Here is a 26,290-nt window from a genome sequence, read left to right as displayed (position 1 = left end):
ATCTGGATATCATTAAAGGTAGTCCCCTGTGTAAGCACCAGGTCATTACTGACCCATGGAGTGATGTCACATCCCAACGTTTTTACAGTGTGGTTTGCCATTGCCTTCCCCAGTCATCTACACTTTATCCCCAGCAAGCTAGGTAGTCATTTTACTGACCTCAGAAGGATGGAAGGCTGAGTCAACCTTGAGCTGGCTACCTGAAACCGACTTCCGTCAGGAATGAACTCAGGTTGTGAACAGAGCTTGGACTGCAGTACTGCAACTTACCACTCTGCATCACGGGGCTCCTATCTGATTATAACCCTTATACTAATGCTGTGAGGTAAGTCAGTATTGCTGGCCCTCATTGTAGTTGGAAGGCTATGACCAAGAGTAGCTTGCCTTAGGCTACTTTACAAGCTCATTTATGGCAAAGCTGATATCAGAGTCGTCCACATTCACAGTGTGCTATCTTTCTCAAGTCACTATGTGAAATTTTGCAGCCTACCACTGATTCCTTAACCAGAGGTCATAAGGATAAGCCACACTGCATTTATTCTTTTATTCTGTTCTTTATGCTCGCAGACTAATAGGTCATGAGCGAAACAAATTCAATAAATTCAATACTACAGAAATAACCAAACATACAGAAATACAAAATCTGAGGAGTACAGTTAAAAGGAAGTATCATTAAAAACCATGTGTGCACCACAAACGTGTTTACATACTTTAGATCTAGAATCGGGCTCTCCAGTCCCCATTTTTCTTGGAAACAGTGAAGAAGATGGAGTATACCTCTAAGCGACATTCAGAGGGAGGGACTGGTTCTGTTGCTCTGATCTTTATGAGATGTTCTATGGCTGTCACGGTCCTTGTAGGTTTTTCCTTTTGCACTGATCTGGGCGAGGCGATGTACCAGTCTGGGGAAAGGGCGAGGAACTCTACGGTATATCCGCATAGGATAGTTTGCTGAAACCAGAGGTCTGGTTGTGACTGCAGCCACTGGGTCTGAAACTCCAGCAATCTTCCTCTGACAAGTAGATGTTTGGCATCACTGCTTGCCTTGCTTGGCAGATCTGTCAGTCTTGTCAGATCAGTAGGATTGGAATTGGGGAGAACGACTGAATCAAAATCCCTTCCAAAAGAATTATCTGCTTGACTACTGCACTCGGCACTAGTCAGTTCTATTTCGTGGCAGTGTGTGGTAGGTGCAAAAACAAAGAGGAAAATTTTATCCTGTCACTCTTTCTCAGGTTCTTTGGCATGGCTTTCTTATCTCTGGTTTCCACCAGAATTTTAACTAGCTCATCACCAAACAGTCTTCCCCCTTGGGAGGGATACGCTAGGACAATGTTCTTAGAGTGTAAATCTGCCTGCTATGCCCGCAGCCACAAGGCAGGTCTCGTAGTGGATGATGCTGTCATTGAACAGGCCACGAAGACCATCACATCCAGGGGTGCATCCACCACAAAGCAAACCACCTTAAGGAGGCAACTGGCTTCCACAGTTGCCCTCTTATTGTCAGCTGGAATTAACTGGTTTAATTACCTGGCCCTGATAACTGAGGCCCTGGATATCAGTGCAGCTGTAGCTGTGGTCCAGATTGTCAATGCCGTGGCCTCATGGGCTTTTCTGGCAACAAAATCCACTTTCCTATCTAAAAAGTCTTTAATAGATCCCGGTTCATCTTCAGGCAGCAAGTCTGTGGACTGCAAGGCAACAACAGGGGGACTTGTAACAATTCCATAGTATGTGGAAACTGCCTATTAGACATGGGGTTCGACCGTTCCGACTTGACCAGATGTTCAAAGTACTCTGGGAATGGAACTGATCTCTCTATTGGAGTAAGGTGGGGAAAGAATTGTTTGGACGAGTTTTGTCCCCTTTAGACTCGTCTCTCATGTCCGGCCCTTCTGAGAGATCCAGTGCTGTGATGGCCCTGGCCAACAGTGATGGGCAGTCTTCCCCATTAAACAGTCTGGGTGTCTGTTCTTCTACAGGGGGATCCTCCTCCAAGGAGAATTCTCCTTCCTCTCTCTCAGATTCAGATAAAGAGGATGGCGCCTAGGCCTGAGCTGTGGCTAGGACCGGCATAGGCTGCTTTCATGGCAGCTTTTGGGGCAACTGGCTAGAGGTTGCTCCATGAGACATACACCCTTCCCGGATTCTAGCTCTTCAAGTGGGAGCCAGGGGGGGGACTGTCCTAGAGAACTGGGATCCCTGTGGGGATAGTGGGGAAGTGTATGCTTGAATGTTCTGTAGTTCTTCCCTAAGGGCCCATCTAACTACCATCATGTGTTCACTAGAGGAGGATGAAGTAGATGGCTGCCCACCAGCAGCCTCCAGAGAGGCTGAGGGTTGGCTCACATTACCCGTTTGGCTCCGGTGATGTCCCTTCCAAAGAGGTTTGGTCATCCTGCAAGCTCTCCAGGGTTACAGGTGCACCATCAATGCCGCCAGGGGCTGAACTGGTGGCCATCAGTGCCAGGGATCCTCTAGGGACCTTTTTCACGCCATTCTTTGCCTGCTCTAGGCAGTGTTTTCGAGCCGGTGCCATTTTGTCTCCCCACGGCTCTGCTGTCTCACTACTGCTTTAAGCCTTCATAGAATCATAGAGTTGGAAGGGACCACCAGGGTCATCTAGTCCAACCCCCTGCACAATGCAGGAAATTCACAACTACCTCCCCCCACACTCCCAGTGACCCCTACTCCATGCCCAGAAGATGGCCAAGATGCCCTCCCTCTCATCATCTGCTTAAGGTCACAGAATCAGCACTGCTGGCAGATGGCCATCTAACCTCTTCTTAAAAACCTCCAGGGAAGGAAAGCTTACCACCTCCCGAGGAATCATAGAACCACTGAGGAACCACTCTGTTAGAAAATTCTTCCTAATTTCTAGACAGACATTCACCTTTGTTATGGACACCAGTTCAGGGTCCGTGTCTTCTTCTGACACAAACTCGTCAGCACTGGGCTCATCTCAAGGCTCCACACCTTCCATGAATGAAAAAGGAGAGGAGGAGGAACTTAGCAGATTGGGCGACAGCCGCAGTTGAAAGATAAACTGAGTTTGGAAGGGAGAACCAGGAAGGGAGGTTGAAGGCAATAAGAACAGAAAAGGATTCAGACAAAAGTAAAAATAGCTAGGAGAATTCACTCGGGCTAAGGAGAACTCCTTTTCCACTGTGTTCCCTGTCAAGGCAGGAAACAAACTGAGAGGAACAGGGTTCCCGCACGGGAGAAAGGAAGCGACAAAGATTAGTCCAGCCTCCCTAAGCACTCGGTAGGAAGAACCAGCTCTGAAGATGCCCTCCTCCTCAGAGAACAGAGCCTGTCACTTTAGTATACAAAGGCTTATGGTCTCTTCGAAAGACACAAACATCTTACCAGCCCAAACCTCTAAGAGAAAATTAGAACATGTGGGAAATAAGGCTGCTTCAGATGGCAGCCATTTTAGTCTGCAATAGAACAGCTAGATTCAAGACAAGAAGCATCTTACACAGATCAACCAGATTTTCAGCGTGTACACTTTCAAGAATCAAACTCTGACAGATATGACAAAATAAGTTTTGCAATTAAGCAACACAAGGACTATCCTAGCATATCTCCACCATTTATAATAGTTCCACAGGCATTATCTGTAATATATTTAAGGACTACTATACACCGACAGAGGTGAAGGTCATCATACACACAGTATGCCCAACAAATTCTCTTGTCCAGCACTTAATGCCCCAGTTCAACCATGACCTATTAATACAGGCAAACCACTCGATTTGGTCTTTCCAGGATATTAGAATGCTGTTCAGGAGAACTGTGTACTCCTTAGTGCTGTATCTGTGACACCATTACTCCAGACTATTGGGGACAGTAAGGACTTCAAAAAGTTTAAATGAACTCTATCTGGGAGGACAGCACATGTTCAGGACCTTGTGTTCTTACTGCTCACACTGTGGAACAGCCTACTGGATGGGGTATGGAAAGCTTCCACCCTCACTCTCTTCCATAAAAGGTGCAATGTAAAATTATTTTGATGCACTTTTGGTGGAAGTAACCAATGAACATCTCTTATTGGCAGCTGGTGGTGATATTTGTGCAGGAGTTTCAGTTCTGACTTGATGTGTGCTATCTTATATTTTCAACTACGTTTCATGCAATTTACATTGCATAAGCAACCTTGGGCATTGTGGAGAGGCAGGATATAAATATTTTAAACAAATCAGTATATTTCAAGTATTTCTAGCTGCCCCACCCTCTTATCTTTGCTATCTCCCACCTTGTGGACAGTGTTTACGTTAAGGGTTTTCAGTAGGCCCGCATAACTTGTGCCCCACCAACTCAAATGTGGCCCACATTTCTCTCGTGTATGAGAGAAAAGCTTAAAATTCTCTCCTTTTTTTGCTGACTGGTGCTGCATGCACTGTCAAGCACCTTGCAGACCACAAAATGAGGTGGGTGGGCTACATTCAGCTTAATGGGTCACAAGCCTGGCTTATTGTCTAGAATACAGCAAGAGAGCTGCAATTATGGATATTTTCCATAAACTGCTGGAACATTTTCCCGACACGTTTCAGAAGAAATGTTAATGTTGCCTGCTTAAGTCATAATTTGTCAAGTGAATTTATAGTCTAATAAGCACTTTTAAATAATGCAAAGGGTTCTAATCTTAAAATAATGTGGCATTCATATCTTTGGATGAGATATTGTCTTTCAGTAATAAATATTCAAGTGATGATTATGCTTAGAACAATGGTTTATTTATGGAAAACGAGTTTAACAATAAAATTACTGAGCACCAGAACCAAGAACTAGATGATACATCAGTAGCTTAAAAGTAACTTACTCATGTCACAGCCTGGTATTTACTATATTTGCTCTTTCATATACAACAAAGTCTTAAATCAGAATCCAGAATTCCTCCAATTGATTCTTGCGTTATGTGTATTTAGGCTAATCCCTAACGTTAACTCTTGCTCACATTTTGTGTCTGAGAAAGTTACCTACAAAAGAGCTGCAAAACTAAATTCCTCTATACCAACTTTAATGTTTCTTGTACGTATCTAACCCAGAAGGTCACAGTTACTTTCAAAGGGCTTGTTGAGCCGATGACCCACGCCCCTTTTCCCTCTGTTGCCTTAATGGGTCGGGCCAAGGGAGCTTCCTCGGCCTCAGACCACTCGGAGGGAGAGTCAGAACTACTCTCTCCCCCAGAGGATGCCAGGGTCACAACCTCTCTCCTATGAAGCTACGGAACCTCTGGCAATTCTCCTCCTTGGCCTCTGCTCCCTTGCCCTTTTTATAGGTAGGGCCTGAGGTTACCCCACCCCTGGCCCCACCCCGAGTCCTTATTAGGGCAAGGGCGTGCCTTTTCCCTGCCCCACCCTCTTCCTCCGTCCCCAGCAGACGCCGCACATGTGCTGCCTCGCCCGGGGCACACCCGTCTGCCACTCAGCTGCCCTGCGGGGCCGGGGCCAGGCCGCACTTCGGCTTTCCTTCCTCTTTCTGTCCCATCATCTCTCCAGACGCCACGGGGCCTCTTGGTGGTGGGCATCACTCCTCCCTTGGCCACCGCAGAAGAAACAAGGCTGGCCAATGAGGGGTGGTCTCCCCCTTCCTCCTTCTCCCTTTCTCGGCTCCAGTAAGTGGAGGAGGGGGCTGGGGAGGTTTGCCACATCCCGGACTGACCCAGCTGGGGTCGGTTTCGGGACACGGCTATTATGTACTAGGTTTTCCTAAATGTCAGGACCGACATGTCAAATATATTTATGGAATAAAAAAATAGATTAAATAAGGGAAATTCCGTGCTGAAGACAACAATCTGCTAAGATGGGAAGGGAGGAGGAAAAGGGGCGACTTGAACAGCTTTGTTATTTTTGGGTGAAAAGCCTGGACGGTAGGGAGGACAAATAATGTCAACAAGGAAGGTTAGGCACGCAAAAGGGAAAGATATCCCAGTCTAGCCGCTCTGGGAGAACTGGTGTCCCACGGAGCTTGAAGAATGCGTGCACTCTCTGAGGAGGAAGGAAAAGAACTTAAGTACTCCCCTCCCCATCAGAGATGGAAAAAACAATCAAGTTCCTACCTCCTGGGATGATGGGAAGAGGAGTACTGAAATGTGTGCTCCTCATCTCAAATGAAAACTAACTCCATCTCAAATGAAAACTACAGCAGTGTGCTCCTCATCTCAAACAAACTACAGCAGACCAACACGGCCACCCTCCGAAACTATACTCACAGCCCACAGGTGTGACGTGCATTTATCAGGCGGCATATAAATATTCTAAACACTCCAATATCCCCGAATCGCTCTGGGTCCAATACGATACTATACCTATTCAATGTCCAAATGCAGTTACCAGCTGATACCAATAAAGTAATTTCGTCCTCAATCTCAGCTTGGCCTCCAGTAGACAGAGACAAAATTCTACAATTAATTAACTCACTGAAAAATCATAAATCACCTGGCCCCAACGACATCCCAAATGAACTGCTAAAAAATCCTTCAGACTGGTGGGTCCAACCTCTCGTGAATTTTTTCACTATGCTAAATCACTATGGAGTCCTGCCCAAGGTATGGCTCAACTCAATAATCATCCCCATATTTAAGGGAGCGCCTGATTTACCCGAAAACTTTCACCCGATCAGTCTATTATCTGCTATTGGGAAGTTATATGGCAAACACCTTGAAAAGAAGCTGAATCACTGGATAACATCCCAAGCCATACTGGGCTGCGAGCAAATCAGTTTCAGACCTGGAAAGGCAACTTTGGACCACTGTCTCATCCTAATGTCTTTAGCTGAAAAATATGAGTCAGAAATACTTAAGGAGAAGGGAGTTCAAGAAGGGTGGGAGTTTTTTAAAAATAAAATACTGAAGGCGCAATCCCAAACCATTCCTATGAGAAGGAAAAATGGGAGGAGCCTAAAGAGGCCAGGGTGGCCCCATAAACAGCTTTTTAAAGAGTTGAGAAATAAAAAAGACTCATTTAGGAAGTTGAAGGAGGGCCTTATAACCAAAGATAAATACAAGCAAATAACTAGTGCTTGTAGGGAGAGTGTTAGGAAAGCTAAAGCTCAGTATGAACTTAGGCTAGCGAGAGATGCTGAACACAACAAAAAAGGGTTCTTTTCCTATGTACAGAGTAAGAGTAAGAACAAGGACAAGATAAGCCCATTTCGTGGACCGGAAAGTGAAATTGTAACAGGAGATGAAGAGAGGGCAGAACTCCTCAATCCCTACTTTTCCTCAGTTTTTTCTCGTGAGGGAAGTGGTGCTCAACATGGCATAAACAGACCACATGATGAGGGAAAGGATTTGCAGCCTAGAATTGGCATTGGGGTAGTGCACAAACACCTGGTTTCTTTAAATGAAACAAAATCCTCTGGGCCAGATGAATTGCACCGAAGGTACTCAAAGAACTTGCAGATGTAATTTCGGAACCTCTGTCCATTATTTTTGAAAAGTCTTGGCAAACAGGTGAGGTCCCAGAAGACTGGAGGCGGGCAAATGTTCTCCCCATCTTCAAGAAGGGGGAAAAGGAAGATCCAGGTAACTACCAACCCATCAGCTTGACTTCCATACTAGGAAAAGTGTTCGAACAAATCATCAAACAGTCCATCCTTGAGCATTTAGAAAGGATGGATCTGATCGCTAAGAGCCAGCATGGGTTTCTCAAGAATAAGTCATGTCAGACTAATCTTATCTCCTTTTTTGAGAAAGTTACTACCTTGCTGGATCAGGGGAATGCTGTAGACACAGTTTATCAAGATTTCAGTAAGGCTTTTGATAAGGTTCCACATAGTATTCTAATTGACAAATTGGGAAAATGTGGGTTAGATCCCATTATTGTTAGATGGATCTGCAACTGATTGACAGATCGTACCCAAAGAGTGCTAGTGAATGGTTCCTCATCCACTTGGAGAGGTGACTAGTGGAGTTCCTCAGGGATCTGTGCTGGGCCCTGTGTTGTTCAACATCTTTATAAATTATTTGGATGAAGGAATAGAGGGGATGCTTATTCAATTTGCAGATGATACTAAATTGGGAGGGGTAGCAAATACGGTAGAAGGCAGAGCCAAGATGCAGGATGATCTTGACAGGCTGGAGAAATGGGCTACAACTAATAAAATGCACTTCAACAAAGACAAATGTAAAGTTTAGGTAGAAAAAATCAAATGCATAATTATAGGATGGGGGAGACTTGTTTGAGTAGTAGTGTGTGTGACGAGGATCTTGGGGTCTTAGTAGACCAAACAGTGAACATGAGTCAGCAGTGTGATGCTGTAACTAAAAAGGCAAATGCAGTCTTGGGCTGCATCAACAGAAGTATAGTGTCCAGATCACATGAAGTGATGATATCGCTTTACTCTGATCTGGTTAGACCCCAACTAGAGTACAGTGTTCAGTTTGGGGCACCACAATTTAAGAAAGATGTAGACAAGCTGGAACGTGTCCAGAGAAGGGCAAAAAAGATGGTGAGGGGTCTGGAGACCAAGTCCTATGAGGAAAGATTGAAGGAGCTGGGTATGTTTAGCCTGAAGAGGAGAAGACTGAGAGGGGATATGATAACCATCTTGAAGTACTTGAAGGGCTGTCATATAGAGGAGAGTGCCGAGTTGTTTTCTGTTGCTCAAGAAGGTCAGACCAGAACCAACGGGTTGAAATTAAATCAAAAGAGTTTCCGTCTAGACATTAGGAAGAATTTTCTAACAGTTAGAGCGGTTCCTCAGTGGAACAGGCTTCCTCGGGAGGTGGTAAGCTCTCCTTCCCTGGAGGTTTTTAAGAAGAGGTTAGATGGCCATCTGTCAGTAATGCTGATTCTGTGACCTTAGGCAGATGATGAGAGGGAGGGCATCTTGGCCATCTTCTGGTCACTAGGGGTGTGGAGGGGGGAGGTAGTTGTGAATTTCCTGCATTGTGCAGGGGGTTGGACTTGATGGCCCTGGTGGTCCCTTCCAACTCTATGATCCTATCACAAAACACATTCAGATCTGGGGGTAGCAGGAGAAGGGGGAAGGGTAAACACCATAGTATACATCCAAAGAAAACTATCGTATTTGAAATAAATACCCCACAGGAACATAATTTTGGTTCTCAACCTAGTTACAAGCAGTTCAGCTATAACATTTGCAGAGAAGAGCTGAAACAAATATTGGATTCCATCTCATTTCCATGTACTGCCAAAAGTTACACAAAAAAATATTAAGACCTGCAAAGGCTGCACTAGAACAAAACTATCAGGTTAGCCGTGAGACTGAACTGTGCAAAATTTTCTGAACTCTGACTCATCAGAACAGATTTGTCTACAAAACCCTACCTAGAAAGGGGTGAGGAGGGAGACTTTTTATGTGACTCAGGTTCTTTTACTTTTAAAGTCTTTCAACTAATAAAATGCATGTTTGCACAAGTCACCTCTGAAGTTTAAGACACTTAGCATTTCTCTGTATAATGAGACAATGACCAGAAACTGCCCAGGTGGGGAAGAGAAAACAAAGAGGAGAATTCTGGGATAACTTCACATGAATTCAATTACTCTGATAACAAATGCTATTTGCCCTTACTCATAAAAACACAAACAATGTAGCCATCTGAGCATTTAAGCTGGTCTACAATTAATCAGGACTGGATTAGTACCAGGCATTTGGAAGTCAAGACCCCCAGAAATTATTGCTGGCACTTAAAAAAATGGAAGTTATGCATTTCCCCCACAGGGCTAGCACCTGAAGACTGACTCTTAAGCAAATGCTACCAATGCATCTGCCATATATCCAAGCCTACAAATGGTATGCCAGGAAGAACTCGCTAGGAAAAGCTGTTTAACATATTTAAAAGAACAATCTGATTTATTCAGCAAAGGCTAGGGAAGGAAAAATGTCATTTCTGTTCTAGAAACAGGCTTCCAATTTTCATTAAATAGAAAACTCTTACACACAAGCAAGTGCAGCATTTCAATTGTGTTATATTTATAATAAACGGGCAAGTGTTCCAAGCTTGTATGCAAAACTGATGGAAGTCAAGAGCTGAAGAATTTAAATGGGCATTCCTTTCAGAGTATCAAGAACAAGCTCAAAAGATGTTCCACAAATCATTTTTAAAAGCACGGCCATAAGAATTTAGGTTCGATACATCAATGTGCTTTGTCACCTGCTCACTGAAGTGCAGCACCATTTGCCTCTGGCACCCTCATGGTTTCCCTCCAAGCAACACAGGGATCAAACTAACACACTAGGTTAGTCGGGAAATCACTGTTCATCCGTTCTAAGTGTGCTAGACAACAAAACAACTCACTACACTGTTATACAAACACACAGACTGGCTCTACAGACAGAAAATTCAATGCCATTTCATTTTGAAGAAGCCCTCTGAAGTAAAAGTCTGTGTACATTCAAATAATGGTCATCAGTGGAGGACACGCCAACTAGCTGCCTATGTGTACGAACTACATTAAATTTGTGAAGGAGTCATTAGATTTGCCTGCATGGCTTAATCTGTACCACTGAAGAGGTTCAAGACATTTTAAAAGGGCTGTCAAATAAAAAACACTTAAATATTGTTACTGTTTTACATAAATAAGTGTAATTACACAAGTACAGCAAACAAACATACTGTATTGACACAAAATAAGGCAGGCTTCACAATAATTTAAAGAGTCGGTGAGGGAAGAGGCAGTTAATAAATGGAGGGGGAAAGATAAAGTTATACCACAAAACAGCAGTCAAATCATCAACTCAGAAATATTGTCCCACACAATAAACACTACTCTCTCACATAGGCTGATTGTACAGATAAATCTGTGGCCCAATTTTGAACATTTTGGTGAAAATGGATTTCAAATGTTTCAATATTATCTTTTTAGTAAGCAGAAAGATATGCGGCTCCTAATTTATTTATAGATCTGTACATATATATGTAGATATAAAGATACTATCTTACTGCTAGCTGCTACTATACTACTATCAATTTGATGCCCGCATTGCACTAGTATCTGATCTTTTAAAAATTAGCTAGTAAGTGGTGTAACTGCTTATGCTGCTATTGATATTTTGGTTCAAGATGGCATTTTTAGACTAGCCGTGATGTAAAAGGGGACAGTCCCCAAACTCATAAATTGTTCAAAGTACATGTGCCCCAATCAATCCATTATTCCCACATTATTGGTTTATTCTCTATATATAGTGACTGGCTGCCCCAAATAGAGAACATGAGGAACAAAAAACAAAACACTTTATTACGGCCTTGCCAGAAAAATTCATATAGTTAGTTCAACGGGCAGAGAACATGAGGAAACAGGTCAGGTTATTACTGTGCATGCAATTACTCACCAGCCATGCTTAGCGACGGTCAGAGTTGGAAGCTCTCTAGTGTCTTTTTTAAAACTGCTGGGATGTTAATGCCATTAAGGCGGTTAAGTGGCTGTCAGCATGCCACCGTGACCCAACTAGGCTTCCCTCAATCCAAGATAATCAATGCCAGAGGATATAAGTAAAGGGCAGAATAATCAAATCCACCATGTTGAATATCTATAATTTTTAATATGCAATACCAGATCTTCCTATGCACTCAAAGATTCTCCAGGTATTTGATCAATTTTCTGAAATATTATATGCAGTACTATTAAAGGCAAATCTTGCCAGTTATTAATTATGCAAGGTAAGATGGCTATTTTTATGGCGCTAACACAGCCACATAGTGAAAACACCATTTCTTTGCCTTTAGGCTGAATCAGATTTCATATCATCTGCCAAAGGCTCCAGGTGGGCAGTAATTATTTGACAGATTGACAGTTACAGTTAACCTTAAGTACTTAACACAGTTAAACTTCACTTGGAAAGGCAACCTCACAAAGCAAATTCTATTTCTTTACCAAAGTGCTTTATTCCAATGTACTGAGTATCCTGGTAAAGATAGATTCATAATAAATTAACTTTCAAACAGTTTAGGAACTGAAACTGGCTTAGACACAGTCTGGTGTTTTTTTCAAACTGCCATCATGCAAACACAGAATTCAGTTGTGAAATTTCACAAGTCAGAGAAGGGCCCAAGGAGGCCAGTTTTCGCTGAAAGGACCTCTGGGTCTCTTGCTTCTTCCATGGTTTGCAGAAGTAGAATTACAAGTAAAGCTGCAGGAAGAAAGTCTCAGGTTTGACAGTGGGCATCTCTCGAACTTACAGGTAGCAGCACGGTTCTATCCCTGAAAACTGTACAGGAGGCAGAGCGCGAGCTCTTCTTTCAGTTGCTCAGTTCCCAAGAGAAATGGGCATCCACAAATATAATTCCAAGACGACACACAGTCAAGTGTTTGCCTTCGCTTCTCGCACCATCACGATCACCCTCCCCAAGTCTATTTCTACCTAGTGACATTCTAAGTAGGCTTGACAATTAGACTTCACATAAAAATGGACTGACATTAGCCCACAGAATTTTACACACATGACAAAGTTTCAATTAAAGCTTTAATCAAACAAATCTAATCATCCAACTATTGGTTGCTCTTTCATACTTTAATAAGACAGCTTTGGAATTTTGTGGCTAACATTAACATTACCACAATGGGGACAATATAGAATTCTGTAAGAAAGCTCATACCAAGTTTGTTTGCATCTCTTAGTCATTCAAGTATTTGTTCTAACTATTCACTGAACTTAATACTATACTTAATACATACACAGTAATATATACTTCAGGCCAATACATACTTCACAACAATATCATTACCACAGTCTGAGTGAGTGGTTCATGCTAATCACTAAAACAGCAAGACCAAAGAAAAGATAGTTTCTACCTATTTGACGGACTCCTCAGCAAAGCAGAAAAACATGCTTTTGTAATAAAAATAGTCCAGTGAGGACAAAACATGTTCATTGCTCTCAGAATGTCAAATCAGTTAAACTAAGGGGGGGGGGACTAGAAAGAAGGGGAAATTGGTCTGCTCAAGCACCAAATAAAAGTTTATACTATTATTAGTATTGTGGAGGAAGCAGGAAGATTTGGCTCAGAAGGGGAATTTTCCAGTAGTTCATCCCCCTGTAGCATGCAATTCCTCATTGGGACTCGTGAAAACCAGACCTTTGCGCTTGCAAACATGCCTAGAGTTAACCTTTTCCTGCCCTTCCCAACACTCTACTGCCAACAGAAGAAATCAGCATCTCTAGGAAATGTTCCAAGGAGTTTGGTTCCAATACAGACCCACAAGGAAACACGCAAAGCAAAGGAAGAGAACTCTGGCATACTCACACCTTCCTTTACTGAGCTTAACTCTCCTTCCATATTTGTACAAAAACCTCTGCAAAAGGTTTTCCACAAGCATCCATTGCTGTTCACCTCTGCTTGTATGAATGCCACCTTTATAATCTACTCCATATTTTTAAAAAACATTTGTGATGCTATCAGAGGTAGCAAGCCAAATGCAATGTTTTGTTGCCCATGTGAGCACTAAAGTATATCCAATCTGATTCATGGTCAGAGAGCTACAGCCACTGTTTTTTGAGTCTACATAAAAACCTACTGGGGGTGAACGTGCCCCTTATTTGCAGATTTAAGTCCAGCAAGTCTTCTGGTTGGCCACTGGAGATTTGACCAGCCATGCAGATTTTTGAAAACAATGCTTTGGCAGCAGCTGCCACCACAACACAAGGATCTTCACTGTGTGTTTGAAGGTAAGCTACAACAGCCATTTTATGGCAGTGTTTTTACAGTTGTGCCCACCACCCTATGACAGAATTCCAAAGGTGAAAAAACAACAAAAGGGGGGGGGGAATCCTGATGGAACTCAACCAAAATACTGATTACAAACCAAAGAGGTTGAGCTGGAAAATGTTAAAATTATAAATATATAAATTTTCATAAGGTGCACATGTAGATTAAAAGCATAAAACTTCTAGTAAAGGCAAAAACTTACACATCCAGTATATACAAACCTCAACAACTGAGATGTACAATATTTCTTTGACCATTATGAGATCCAAAAAGGACCAGACGCGTTTCAGCCTGGATAGGCCTTCCTCAGTGGTCAGTATAAAATTATAACTTATCACACATCCTAATATTATAATCATAACATAATGGGCAATAAGAAATATCTAAAAGCCCTTCTAGTACAGTGAAGCTCCCTGTGAATTTCTTTACTTCTTATATGTTAAAACCTGGCTTCACTGTCTCACCCTCTGTTGTATGCCGGGCTCTTAAGGATGTGGATACATCAAGCAGTGTATTAGGTCATTTGACTGTACTAGAAAGGCTTTTAGATATTTCTTACTGCCCATTATGTTATGATTATAATATTAGGATGTGTGATAAGTTATAATTTTATACTGACCACTGAGGAAGGCCTATCCAGGCCAAAACGCGTCTGGTCCTTTTTGGATCTCATATTGGTCAAAGAAAGATTGTACATCGTAGTTGTATCTAAGAACACTGTCCTGGGAGTTTGTATATACTGAATGTGTAAGTTTTTGCCTTTACTAGGAGTTTTATGCTTTTAATCTACATGTGCACCTTATTAAAATATATACATTTGTAATTTTAACAGAATTCCAAAGGTGCCCACACGCTCAAAAAGGTTGGGGACCCCAGTTCTACATTTTATAGCCAAATTTAAAGAAGGGGAAGGGGGAATGAGAGGAGTTACAAACAGAGAACTGCCTGCTCAAGAGAAAGTCAGCTACTTTTTAATGATCTGCTTTTCAGGATTTAAATTAGAACTAGTACTGGCTTGATAACCTGTCTTATTTATCTATATATCTAATAGCAACATTTGGCCCCCATCTATGGATACCTAGATCCGCGGATTGGGACCACACTGACGCCAAACAGATTTTTCTGCAAACTTGGGGTACTCCCCAGGTTTGCAGAAAAATCTGAAAAGATTTAAAAAATCCATTGGGGGGCTTAACTTTCTCTCAATTTTTTTTAAAAAGTGTTGCCTACACATGTGCAAACGATGCACTTACTGATTGAGCTTGTGGCGGATGCCGCTGCAGGGATCCAGTCTGGACCTGGCTGCTATGACTGAGGATGTTGGGAGCCGCTCTGGGCTAGCCACCACAGCAGAGCACACTGGGAGCCACTCCAGGCTCAGCTCCCTCTCCTACCCCAGGAGAGGCTCTGATCTCAGCTACAGTGGCGGAGGACCCAGGAGCTGTTCTGGGCTCAGAGCAGCTTCCAGGCAGTGTTGCTGTTGCCGCTCGGCTTCAGGTGGGTGGTGGGGCCTGGAGCCATGATGGGGGGGGGGGGAATGGGATTCCCTGTGAGTCTTGCTATTGCCGAACTATGTTTCTGGCAAATAAATTAAATTAAGATCTGGGTAATTCCTAAATGCTCTATCATAGAACACTCTGGCTATACAATCTAATATTTATACATTTATATTGCAACTTAGTAAATTAGAGGGCTACCCAACCTCTTGTACGGATAGTTCCTCACTATAAATTGCAGAAGTTGTTCTTTTAAAACTATCCTCCTTTTTTAGTGCCTGGCCAGAAGAGAAATTTCCTAATTGCAGATCCAGTAGTAGTAGCAGTGTTATCCAAAGAGCAAATGCTCTTTTCCAATCTGTTGCTCATACAATATTCTTCTAGCACACAAAGTTTACAATCTATGTTTTATTTCCAATCAGAAAAACATGTCTGCAGCCTCTCTCCACTTAAGATACCCTATGAATATTGGTTCTCCTCAGCCTAGAGAACAGCTTAGCTGAAGTTGCTTCTTTGCCAGTTTCCCAAGGAGAATGGTTTCAAGCAGCCTGGATACTTTCCCCCTACCGAACTCCTGACAGTGACTCTTTTAAGTATAAGCCCACTGAGGGACATGCTTTGCAAATCCTTAAGAGCTATCCAAACCAGACCATCTACAGCAGAGATCGGAACACAGCATTCAGAGAAAGCTGCCAGGATCACTTGAAAGACACAAGCATCAGTACTCTTCTTTGCTTTAAGTAAGTGACTCAGACCTAGGATTCCTAGCCAATTAAACTGATGCTTCAATCAGGCAGGTTGGAGACCTTATATATAGCTCCATCCAATCGTTATTTTATGAGGAAGCTCTCATCTTTTTGCCAAGATTTGACTTATCATCAAAGACCAATGAGTAACACTGCACATGCTTTGTGCTCATTTATTCTGAACCATAAAAAATACAAAAATGGCTGGTTTATATTGCCCTCAGTCCACACGGAATTTCTCACTGCCTCAAAATCCACCTGTAGCCAAAAGGGAAGCTATATTTATCATCAACCACCAAGTTCTGCAATGCAGATCAGAAAAAGAAATAACAGTGGCACACCAACAATTGACTAGCAATGGCAGACTGCATGAAAGCCAGCCAAGGCATCGTGCTTTTAAAAGCTCACAACTGATTAACTACATCACAGTGAAAGGGAAGGGGAGAAGCATCAGTCCACATCATAAGATGCCCTTTTAATTGAAACCTAAAGAGGCCATCATAGAAGCACCAATACTCAGATACAAAGTGGGTCTACAAAGAAGGTAGCTGATTCTGGACTAATCATTACTCTAAAATACTTCAATGTTTATCTGAAGAAAAGTCTCCCACACCCACCAATTCTGGGCATCAGAAATATGGGCAGGATAGAGCACTTCTTCATATCTCCAATTTTCTTTTTCCTTTACTCCTTCAATCAACCCAACATGGCTAGAAGTCTAATCCAACATCACTTAGCAAAACCCAAACACATACAACAGATTTAGCCATCATCTGGGATTCCAAGATAACAAGGAACATTTATAGCTTTTTAAAATAAGGAAATTGAAATCAAGACGTTTTTACTTCTAATGTTACCCTTCATTTTAAGAAATCTCACTAATTTTTTAAAAAAGCAACGTGGTCATTTTTATTCACTTCCAGCCTTCTATATCAGATGCTTCCAAGCTGTATCACAATCCTTCCTTTGAGCTCCAAAGCTGCTCGAAACCAAGGCCCAGGTTTTGTTTGTTTTTTAATACACAAACTACATTTCTTCTGCGATCATTTCAAAAGACTTTCTAAATGCAGCCACTGGGGCTGTTTCTGGAGAGGGGAGGGGTTTTTTAAATCTTCTTTTTCCCCCAATGGAAAAAATCACTACAACACCCTACTGGAGAAAGTGTATGGGTACCTGTACTTTCTTCCACTGCAGGGTCACAAACAGCTCAGGGATTGCTTTTTCCAGCAGGAGAAAGGTAGGGGAGCAAAGGATTAAAAGGCCCCTGCCCTTCCATACCATTCTCCCCCTTGTAAAATCAACTCCAGTTGCAGCATTTGGAAAAGAAAAAGTAACCAAAGAAAACAGTGTGTAGTTTGAGCCAATGCTAATAAATTGTGTCTCATCTGTACAGTTTCAATGCAGTTGGAGATTAACTACAGTGAGCAAAAAAAAAAAACTCCAAGCAAAAAACCTTCCTCCTCCCAGGCAGCCATGACCACAACAGACTACTTTTCTGGGGCCGGGAAGATTGTCTGTTTTGTTTGTTCTGAAAGGGCACTTTATCAAATGAGCCCCACCAGCAAACAAAAATGGTAGGTACAGCCTAGGCATATGTTTATCATCTCAGAAAACACTAGTGGGTACCACTGAATACCTGGAACGTAGAAGGCAGAGCTCAGAATTCAAAATACTTAATACAGAGCACTGAATGAAAGTTCAACTAGAGCCACAATCCTAAAACCAACCTTCCAAATATAAAGTCTGTCCCATTAACTTTCCATGGTGAAAATGAGACAATTACAAAAGCCATCCAATTTCCGTCTTAAATAAAATGTCTTACTCTTTGCTGCTGTCATGATGAATGCATCCCCCACCCCTTGCCAGTTATCCTCCATTTCTATCTTGTCAAAAACATTCTAAAACAGCACAATACTCTTTTTTCAATTCATGGCAGAAGCTACAAAGCATGTATCTAGACATTTAACATATAAAATAAATTAGTTAAGAGTAATGCACAGAATTTACCAGGTTGCAATAAATTATATTCTAGAAAGACAGCAAAGGTGAGGTACATCAAAAACAAAAATGAACTCAACAAATGAACTCGTCCATCACCTGCTTAAATAATGCTTTTATGTTGAAACCTGTTTCAGCAACACATTTGCATGATGCTTTCTAGTTACCAATCTTAAAGTGACTGGGCCTCAGTTGTCAAAACCACTCTGCTCTAAAGCACTCAATTACAGCACATATTAATCCAGTGAATCATGACACTAATAGATAAGTTTTAATTTGGCATGGTGAAAAACTACAGCATGACAACTGAAGCAAGCAAAGTATTCCTTAAACGACAGAGGGAAGCTTTACTGAATCTTTTACTGTTACCCCGGTGGTACCACAGAATACAGTTCAAGTAAGGGCTCGGGTTTTTTACTGAATTAACTTCCTGAGCCAGCAGGAAATTCACTTTGCAACTCTTGCATTCAGTGGGTCACATTCATGTACACTTGGGTTTGATGGAACAATGCACAAAGCAAGGTTAAACATGCATATGCTATAAAAGAAAAATGAAAACATATTTCATAGGTCAACAGTGGCATTTGGTTAATGTTCTGTTTTAAAATCAAGAGGGGTGGCATGACAGCTGACTGCTACAGTGCAGAGCCATCATTAAACATTGCCGAGTGGTTAACACATAGGTGCCTTGCACAACCCTTCTGGGGCTCTGTCACTGACAACTGAAAGGAAGAAGCCAAAATGAAGCAAGAGGAAAAATCTGTTTAAGAAAGGTACAAAGTACTGAGGTCACTACTTTAGGGAACACATTATGTGTTACTGCAGGGGAAATGCAGACTCATTTACCTGCCAAGACAAAAGACTAAAGAAAAGGATTCCAGCTCTAAACAGCCACTAGACACAGATACTGTTTTAAATTTGTCCATGTGTCCTTCTCAAAACACACAATCAAAACTCCATTGTGAATTAACTGACTTTTAGATTTAAAGCCAGCAGCTGACCTGTAAAACACAATCAAAGCCACAACAGCAGCATAATGTTTTGAGAAGAATAACCGTGTCACATTTGTCTCAAGGTAGTGATGTCAGGCATAATCCAACCCAGATTAGGCCATGATCTACCAGTAACAGGCTGTAGCTCCAGAGGAAGTAAAAGTAAGGAAAACTAACTTCTTACTGCACTGGGGTGGATGGCCTGTTCCTCAACTACTCCAAGAACCCAAAGAATACAAGCTTTCATTTTATAAGGTTCTAAGACTGAAGTGGAGAAATGGGTCTGGAAATGTGATGGCAAAAACAGTGAAGTATTAAAAACAACGAATCAAACAAGAGACCCAAGTTCATTATGACCATCAGCTGAGAATTTCTACGTCCACACAAAATTTTTTACAGGGTCTGATCCAACTTTTTCCAGGCATGGGAATGGTATCTCGTGGATTAAGAATTCTGTCAAGTGCAATGAGGCCACTAAAATTTTTGTCAGCTGCTGCTACCAAAACTACTGTGATCAGATTGAGTTATATACTACTAAAATCAAATACTAGCTGCAGCCTTCCAGATCACGATTCCCAGCCCTCCATATGGAAGACTTTGCAAGTGCCCTACATATTACATCTGGACAGGAACCTATAGCAAACAGTTTCCTAGAATTCCAACTAAAATGACAATAAGAAAGCCACCTGTGTTGCAGAGGGAGTGTTCCCCCAATACTCACCAGACTACACCAAAGGCACCATATCCAATAGGCCTGTCTGGCTCAATATCCAGTTGCTGCTGTGGATGATGCGAGTGCTGATGATGGTGAGCTTTTACTGCAGCAGCTGTGGCGGCTTGTACCTGAGCTGGGGCTGCTGCTGCTGCTGGTCCAGGGGCCTGACCTGGTGCTGGAGATGGAAAATATGGCTGCTGCTGCCCTGGGTTTAACATTGCTGCTGCAGCAGCCGCTGCTGCTGCAGCCGCCGCTGCCGAAGAAGCATGCTGCTGTACAGGATGTACTGCAGCTGCAGAGCCTGGGTGCAGGTGGTGCTGAGAGTGGTGGTGGTGATGGAGATGAGGAGGGGGCAGATGAGAAAGGTGATGGTGATGGTGGTGGTGGTGACCTGCTGCTGCTGCAGATGTACCGCCATTGTAAGCCGCCATCATTTTTGCGTTGGCTGTGGCACTACAAAGAGACATTCAAGACGATGCCCTCTGGTTGGAGTAACAACTGGGTCAAGCTGTCATTTGGCCACAGAAAATGGAGTCTGCTATAATGTCACAAGCAAGTCGCCCACCTTCAAAAAACATGGGAGCTCAACAGGCCTTTATGTCTTCATCAAGTCAAGAAAAATGGAGGCTTTTATGTGCATGTGCGTGAGCATGCAATAACCCCCTTCCCCCCAAGATGGCCAATGTTGTGGGTTCTAAAACGCCATCCTTGCTCTGCTTCTTCTGTGCCAGTCTTGAAGTTTGTCAGTCCGCCTCCACCACAAAAAAAGGTGTAAATTCACCCCCCTAGGAAGTGTTAGTAGTGACAAGCCCACCCCTTCCATTCCCACATCCTTTTCACTTATCTCTTCCAAACATGCAGGAAGATCCCTCAAGGGCTTCTACAACTCTGCTCCTGTCTTCCTTGTGCAGACATCCATCCGCCTTAACTGGGATGGATGCTAGTAATGTGCACCAGAACCGACAGGAGAGTGGCTAAATAAAATCAAGTTGTGAAGTAATGGGGAATGAAAATGAAGTCCAAACAGGACAAAGAAGAAAAAAGTGAGGGAAAAGAATGAATAACCAAAATAAGACAAGGAAGTGAAGAGTAAAATAGGCTGACAAGTGGTACAAGAAGGAAGGCAAGAACATTTACGAAGGGCAAGGAACAGAGTTTAGGGAATATTAAGATAGGAGAAAATTAAATGTTTAGGGTGACAAATAAAAGTAGAGAATCAGGAAACATGGAGGGGGGAGAACAGACTATGAAGAGGGGGGAAATTAGAAGGATTACAGAAAAGTTATGAGAAGAACAGAAGAAAAACCATAAAAGGGAAAGAAAGCAAAAGTGAAGTGAAAATTTAGATAATAGGGGGAAACAAAAGTGGTACTCAAGAATTACAAGACAAAGATCAAAGACTTTGTTGCTGTTTAAGGGAGGGCTGAGAAACACAGAAATAGCAAGACAAATGACTAAGAAAGTACAGGCCAGGAATACGAAAACAAAACAGAAAAAGGAACATCTAAGGAAGGGGAAACATTAAAAATGGAAGGAAAAAATGAAATACAATCTAATCAGACTATAAAAAGCAAGAGAAGTCTTAAAACCACTGAAATTAGATCGAGCGCTTGTGGATGCAGGAGTTTTTTTTTTTTAAGAACTAAAGACAGGTGTGTGCACAAGAATAGATGAAAAAAATAACCAAGAATCTAAAAAGAGGAAAATAAAATATTTGTGCCTCTTTAACAGGTATTTGACAGGTGTAAGAAGAGGTAAAGAACACAGAAATAAGGACAAAAAAGGGAACCAATAAAGCTAATAAAAAGTATTCTTAAAAGAGAGTGGAAGGAAATTGAGGGTGTTTCCCCTCACTTTTTAAACGACAAGTAAGAGAACAAATGCAAGATCAGAGAATTAAAAATTAGGAGACAACTAGAAAGTGAATGAGAAATGCACTATATTTAAAGGAGGGAATGAAACAACTAGAAACAAAGTTTTAAAAGTAGAGGGAACAAAAAACTATAAAATAAACGAAATATGCAGAAGATATTAAAAAATAGAGCTTAGGAATAGAGAATAAGACCTGGAGAGAACTAGACAGGTTTATTTTTTTAAAACAGTGAGATGAAACGAAGAGGATGGGAAACGAAAAATTATTTTCAAATGTGGTTATAAGAGAACTAGGCAGAATGAATTAATTATGCAGAGAATTAAAGAACAATTACGGGGTCTTAAATGAGGGGAGGATATTTTTGTATATAAAAATAGCGAGAACAGCATAAAAAAGCTCTGCGGAGACTGAATGAAGAATTCAAAAATTAAAAAAAACCCAGGGGTCCCAGAAGAGCCAGAGAAGAGCGCGCGGGAGAGGCGGGGGGAGAGGCGCCGGCCTGCGAGTTCCCCCTGCCCGCCTGGCCCGCCCGGGGTGGGCGTGAGGTGGGCGCCCTGACAGCCTGACCCGGCGCCGCCAGGGATTGGTCGGGGGGGGGGGCTGCCGCCTTCGTCACCGGCGGCCCCGGCCCCCCTCGTCGGCAGGCGGAGGGGGCGGTGGAGGCGGGCGGGGCGGGGCGGAGGGGTGCTTCCGAGGGGAGAGCGGCTCAGGCACCCCCCCTCGGGCGGCGCGCCTCCACGCCGCGGCCGGCAGCCCCGCTGCCGCCTCTCCGTCGCCCTCGGCGGCGTCCTCCTCCTCCTCCTCCTCCTCCTCCTCCTCCTCTCCCGTCCCTCCTCCTTCGCCGCCGGCAGCCGTAGCCGCCTCCGCGCCTTCCTCCGTCGCCGCCTCAGGCCGCCTGACCGGCCGCGACTCACCGCCGCCACCTCCGCCGCCTCACCGGAGCCCCAGAGCGGAGCGCAGAGCCAGAGAGCAGGCGGCGGCGGGCACGCGCATGCGCGCGCATCTCCTAAGCCGGCCGCCTTCGCCTCAGCTCTGCCGCGCTCTCTCTCTCTCTCTCTTTTTTTTTTTCTTTGCCCCCGCCTCGCCATAGCAAGGCGGCGCGCGCGAGCGACCGCGCGCGCGCGCACCACCCCTCTCCCACAGTCACCCCGCCCTTCTCTCCTCGCAGCCAATGAGGATGGCTCCGCCTTCTCTCGTAAAAAGAAGAACAGCATCGCCCTCCCTGTTTGGTTCTGTCGGATCAAAGCGTGACTCTTCGCCATCTCCAGCCAATCGGGATGCCCCTAGCGTGTCCCCGCCCCCGGTGTCCCTTTTGCCAATGAGACCCCGCGAGACTTCTGTCACCTCACGCAACCTTCACCTACATTTCAGTTCCCGGGAAAGAGGCGGGTCACGGTCAGTTGATTGATTGGTGCCGCCTCAATTTTTTTCGACTTCTTGCCAATCATAGAGCTCAGCTCTGTAGAAGCGCCCAATAGATTGGTTTTTTTAAACTTTCAACTACACACAAAAAGTCGGGCTTATTATGGACCAATCAATTTCTCAGCTGCAAACTGAGGGTATTCAATGACGGAGGAATTACAAAAAGAGAAGGGGGGGCTCCGTTTTTAACCAATGAGCAACTAGTTGGTAACGAGTTAGACAGACAGACATGCTGTCCAATGAAAAAGGGGGACTCTCCAAACCGGGGCGGTTCTATTCCGCAAGAGCCGAAGCCGGGCGAGAGACTTCACCCCAAAGGGCGGCGCGTGGGAACCGAAGCCTGATGGACGCAGAGGGAAGCCAATCAGCCGTAGCAACGAGAGGGGCCGACCCAGCACGCCGGGTGAGAGAGCCGGAGTCCAGCGGGGTCAACCGCCGGGCTCGTGCGGCAGCGACTCCCCAGGGGGCGTGGCTTGAGGTTTAAAGGCGGGAGGACGATGGCGAGGCTCAGGGCCCCGGCGGCGGGAGGGAATGCATGCATGCATGCCCGCCAATTGGTGTCATTACGTGCTAATTTTAAAAACATGAGTACATAACGAAGCGTGCAAGTTGCACAGTCAAATTTAAGAATAAAAACCCAGACGCGGCCTGGGCGGATGGGGGCCGCTGCGCTCTCCATTAGCCATTTAGAACCCACTTTCTGCCCGGGGGGGGGGGAGCCGCTGCGCTGAAAGACGGTGGCTTCCCGAGAGCGCCCCGGGGCAGAACGGGGGGGGGCGGTCGGGGTTGAGCCTCGGTCGCCCAGAACTGGGTCCAACCAAGAAGAAGAAGAGGACGAAGGGTTGGTTTCTATATCCCGCTTATCCTCTACACCTCTAAGGAGTCTCCAAGCTGCTTACAATCGCCTTCCCTTCCTCCCCCTACAACAGACACCTTGTGAGGTAGGTGTGGCTGAGAGAGTTCGGAGAGAACCGCGACTGGCCCAAGGACACCCAGCTGGCTTCAGGTGGAGGAGGAGTCGGGGATCAAGCCTGGTTCTCCGGATCAGAGTCCGCTGCTCTTAACCACTACACCACGCTGGCTCACTCTGGGTTGTCAACTCCAGGTTGGAAAATGCCTAGAGATACCATATGGAGTGGAGCCTGGGAGGGGTGCAATGTGACGTCTTAGAGCCAGGGTGGGAAACCTTTTTTCCACCAAGGGCCATTTGGATATTTATAACATCATTCACTGGCCATACAAAATTATCAACTTAAAAATTAGCCGACCAAGCCCCAAGCAGGCAGCTGCCCCAGATGACCCAGGCAAGCAAGCAGGCATCCAACCGGTGGCGCATTCAGCCAACTGGTGGCACAGGATGGTCTGTTGCACCAGCTGGGTGTAGCCGTCCAGCCACACACCGGAGTTGCTCCTGCTCTGCATGGTCAGGGCCGGATTCTGCAGCCGGCTCCTGCTACCTCCGCCTGCAGGGATGAAATGAGGACACACTGGCTAAGAACTCCCCCCCCCTGCGCATTCTTGCCCTGCCCCCTTTAACCCCTCCATTGTCACCACTTCACCTCTTGTAGTACAGAGGGAATAGGTTTCTCATGGCCCGAGTGGGAAACGGTTAACACAGTTTCTTGGGCAGTCCTAGCAGCTCCATAGCTAACAACTCTTCTGCAAGGGGGGGAAAAGGTTCCTTTTTTCAGCAAAACAAACTCACATCCGCCTTGAATAGAGGTTATTCCTGTCCATGGAAGGGGGCGGAACGCCAGTCTTAGATCCTTCTGAGCGAGAGATCTGCCAGGACCCACGAAGGGCCAGACCAAACGTTTTTGCGGGCCTTAAACGGCCCCCGGGCCTGACGTTCTTCACCCCTGTCTTAGTGTCAACCCTCCAAAGCAGGGTTGGAAATCATTAGTGATTCCAGGAGATCTCAAGGCCGCACCTGGAGGTTGGCAATTCTCGGACTCCAACACTGCTATATTTATTTATTTATTTGATTTATGCCCCGCTGATTCTAAAAGACTGTTACATGTCACGGTGGGTAAAAGCAGTTAAAGGTAAGCTAGAAACAGATGGGCTTTTCTCCTTTTTCGTTTCTGGAGCTGGAGGCTGATCAGGCTAAGAAAATGGTGAAACAGAGTGAGGGGCATCAAGCGGCAGGTAGATCTCGCAAGAACTCCCACCTTCTTAGCCCAGATAAATCCAGATACATTGTTGCCCCTGCTGCATATCTTCTCACTCTGGAACTAAATAGCCATAGAAGGGCCTTTTCACAAGCCAGGTGCTCTACCTTCCCCTCAGCACTCCTAGAGGGTTGATATAAAAAAATCCCCATCTCAGAGAGATTATGCCGGCGTGGTATAGGGGATGTAGGAACCATGGAGCATATGCTCATCCGCTGCCCTTACTATGAAGAGATCTGTGGCAAATTTATCCGGCTGTGGACTAACAGGCTCTCTGATAACTCGGAGGTGGAGAGGGCAAGGAAGCTGCTCTTGGATGAAAATCCAAGGGTTAACATAGACACTCCTAAATTTTGTGCTGCCACATCCAAAATTAGGCACAAATTGCTGGGATGACATGTCTTACTACCTATGTACATAGCGTCCTCTTAGGATTTTATGTATTTTATACTTTTATATTTGGAATTTCTGGTTTTAATATTGATGGGATTTTAGGCAACTATTGACTATTCTCTTCTGTATATGACTGGCTATGCGCTGTATTAATAAATGACTGATTTGATTTATGATACTAGCTCTCCATACACACACTGCAGATAGAAATAGCATGTAAGAAAAAAGGCTGCAATTGTCTTGGTGATTCTCGCTGTTTTATTTTGGAGAGAGAGGGGGAATATTTTATCTCGCTGAACATTCAATGGTGAGTTCAGTCCTGTTTGATTTTGTCCACCCTAGACAAATGTGACCACTTTGGTGAGAAGCAGGCCTCTAGAGGATCATTGCTAAAGGAGGCGTTTCTTTTTATTCCAGTTGTGCTAATGTTGCTTTGGCTACTTTCGCTGTCGTAGGATTAGACAAATTCATGGAGGAGAGATCTATCAATGCTGCCTTTATGACACCAGTCGCATTTATGAATAAAAGATAAGTGAGGCATTTGAATTCCTCAGTGGTGTGCTGCCTGTTGGTGAGCAGCAAGAGTGGGCTTCCAAACACCCACAAGATCATGCCTCACCTCCCCCTTCCATCATTTCATTCATCCTTGTCTGGCTCTGTGCCTCTGCTTGTTGCACAACTTTGTTTCCTTGTGGCTGCATTTCCTGAGGGTTGGGAACAGCAGAAACACAACCAGAGTGCTTCAACTAGCAACTGGGTGCCTGCAAAAACTGTCAAGAAGATCCAGCGCAAATCTCAGTGCAATG

At 44.2% G+C, this 26,290-nt stretch overlaps 1 protein-coding gene across 2 annotated transcripts in view; it reads right to left on the bottom strand.

Moving 5' to 3' along the window:
* The window catches only part of NLK (nemo like kinase), a 194,711-nt gene extending 174,064 nt beyond the window's left edge, over positions 1–20,647 (bottom strand). For both annotated transcript variants that reach the window (XM_056865424.1, XM_056865423.1), the window contains exon 1: positions 19,632–20,647. In XM_056865424.1, coding sequence (XP_056721402.1) covers positions 19,632–20,092 — 461 coding nt within the window. In that variant the 5' untranslated portion in view covers positions 20,093–20,647. The remainder of the gene's footprint in view (positions 1–19,631) is intronic.
* Positions 20,648–26,290: the final 5,643 nt, after the last annotated feature.

The sequence above is a fragment of the Euleptes europaea genome, chromosome 19, assembly GCF_029931775.1.
Source record: "Euleptes europaea isolate rEulEur1 chromosome 19, rEulEur1.hap1, whole genome shotgun sequence".
NCBI lineage: Eukaryota > Metazoa > Chordata > Lepidosauria > Squamata > Sphaerodactylidae > Euleptes > Euleptes europaea.
This window is presented reverse-complemented; position numbering and strand designations above follow the sequence as displayed.